Here is a 2,516-nt window from a genome sequence, read left to right as displayed (position 1 = left end):
CACATCTAAACTCTCATAAATAACGCAGCAACAAAGAATAAAAAAAGCCGGGACAAAAAAATAGACCACAAACATAGTGAACATCAGGTTAGATGTGACATAACACTAGATGTGTCCTAGACAGACTCAATAGCATAAACCACCATATTTACGGTTAGAGTTATCCAAAACCACCACAAGTTAATTTCAACTAACCAGCACACAAGTACACTTGGGGTATTAAAGACAACATACAACTCATACCGTAGCAGCCAGAAAAAGTTGGACCGCGGATTCTTAGGATTCTTCATTCTCTGGGCAGTTTCTCAAATTCTAGCGAATCCGCAACCGAAAAGAATTCGGCTTAAGACCAACTTATATTTAAGAAATAAACATTGGTGATGCCCTAAGCACATACTCGATCGTATGGCCTATAGATAGCACGAATGAATAATAACCTGCATCTCAAGGGATAAAGATAACTTATACTCTCTCTGGTTCTAAATGTAAGAGGTTTTGGCCATTCAATTTATACTGCCAAAACGTCTTATATTTAGAAAAGGGGTAGTATTAAATCATCGAAAAATATCTTATTCATAGTTGACTTAAGTCTCAGCTATCTTTCTGGAAAATAATGGATCAACTACTCAATTGGCAAGTCTGATCTCATATGCTAGTTGCATAGCCGACGTAGTCAGGTAGCAGTACTACTAATTACTCCCTCCGTCCGGAAATACTTGTCATCAAATTGAATAAAAGGGGATGTATCTAGATGCATTTTAGTTTTAGATACATCTCTTTTTGTCCATTTTAATGACAAGTATTTTCGGACGGAGGGAGTAGTAATTACGAGTGAGCAGCCGGCAACCGATCTCGAAGGAGACGTAGGCGTTGATGCTGGCATACTCGACCTGCTCCATCGACAGCAATGGCGCGTCCCAGTTGCTCGTCACCTCCCGTGACTTCGCGATGCGCACCCCCATCACCGCAAGCGCAATGTCTTTCAGCCCGGCCTGCTGCAGCTCCGGCCGCGGCCGGTGCAGTGAGTAAGCTGCCAGCTCCCTCAGGTCGACCGCGTTGGACACCTCTAGGCTGTACTCGGCACGCAGGCGTTTCGCGTCGTCGGCGATCCCGACGCCGACGAAGGTGAAGCCGGAGAGGTAGAGGAAGCTGCACAGCGAGATGGGGATGCCGGTGCCGTGGATGATCTGGTACACGAGGCAGCGGCGGTCGACGCAGAGCTGGAGGACGGCGATTGGGTACTGCTCGGCGCGTCTAGTGCGGTTGGGGCGCCACTCGGCATCGAGGCCGGCGATGCGGATCGGGGACCCCTGCACCTCCTCGATGAAGCGATTGACGTCGAGGGACGAGGACGTCACGGTGGTATGAATGATGGTGCCGTCCCCCATTACGACGTCGGTGTTGTATGTTTCCGCCATTAGATCAGGTTGAGGACTTCAGCTTCCTTTCTCGACAAGACGGCGCGATAGGATTGACTAGGGTTTGGCGTCCCTTGTGCCGGTCGTATATATATAGTGCTGGTGTCGTCGAGATGAGCCTGGAATTTCGCACCATTCGCATACATGCATGCATCCCACGGTTGAGATAAAGGAGGAAGGGCATCAGTAGTGTGTAGAGGCAGCCCAGCCTCTAAGCTGGGTCCCACATATGAGCCTCTAATCTTAGCGTCTGAAGCTGCAGTGTGTTTACAAGCCTGTTGCCTCTAACATGAAGCCCACCTTTCAATTAAAAACAATAGTTTTTACTTGTTTGGCTGATGAGCAGCACATGCAGCACCAGCTGACCGGTGGGTCTGGACCATTGCTTTTGAGCTTGGAGGCAGCCTTTTACGCTAGCGTCGATGCTAGTGTTTTTAGCTTAGAGGCAGCAACGTGCAGCGTATAGAGGCAGCTGCTACACGCTTGGAGGCGGGCTTAGAGGCGGAAATATCACACACTGTGGATGCTCGAATGGACGCACGATTTCCGAGTATTCATGATCAAGGTAGGGAAGTTCTGTTAACAAATTCTACAATACGGATGAGTTAAAAACAAACTGTACAATATGGATCCAAATCTCTATCTCTATCTCTATCTCTAAACAATCGAGTTGTGGCAGAAACATTACATCTCTGTCATACATTCACCATCTCTCAATGGACAGGATTGCCTCGATGTTGTATCACATCATTTACCAAAATCAGTTGTCAATAATTACCATGATCTACGCCATCATAATTACACAAAAATTACCATGATCTCGCTCTAACCTGGGCCTATTTTTTTCATAATCAATTAGCAATAGTTACCATGATCTACGCCATCATAATTACGCAATAATTACCGCGATCTCGCTCCAACATGGAGACCACCTCGGGTCATCCTGTCCTCGCTCATACCTCTCGACCAAAATTTGTCAGGCAACCCTCCTCGCGCCATCGACCTCCTTGCTCCAACCCCTAACTGTGTTGTGCACGTACCTGTAGCTATACAATATATCAATTAACCCGCCTCTCTACTTGTTTGAGCGAAGCTTTG

The 2,516-nt window shown here is 47.1% G+C and overlaps 1 protein-coding gene across 1 annotated transcript; it reads right to left on the bottom strand.

The window, feature by feature from the left end:
- Positions 1-286: 286 nt before the first annotated feature.
- LOC119321541 (Werner Syndrome-like exonuclease) lies at positions 287-1,418 on the bottom strand. Its single transcript, XM_037595179.1, has 2 exons — positions 830-1,418; positions 287-312 (listed from the first exon to the last, which is right to left on the bottom strand). The coding sequence occupies exons 1-2, from the start codon at positions 1,416-1,418 to the stop codon at positions 287-289; spliced, it is 615 nt and encodes a 204-aa protein (XP_037451076.1).
- Between the last annotated feature and the right edge of the window lie 1,098 nt (positions 1,419-2,516).

The sequence above is a fragment of the Triticum dicoccoides genome, chromosome 6B (genome assembly GCF_002162155.2).
Source record: "Triticum dicoccoides isolate Atlit2015 ecotype Zavitan chromosome 6B, WEW_v2.0, whole genome shotgun sequence".
NCBI classification, from domain to species: Eukaryota; Viridiplantae; Streptophyta; class Magnoliopsida; order Poales; family Poaceae; genus Triticum; species Triticum dicoccoides.
This window is presented reverse-complemented; position numbering and strand designations above follow the sequence as displayed.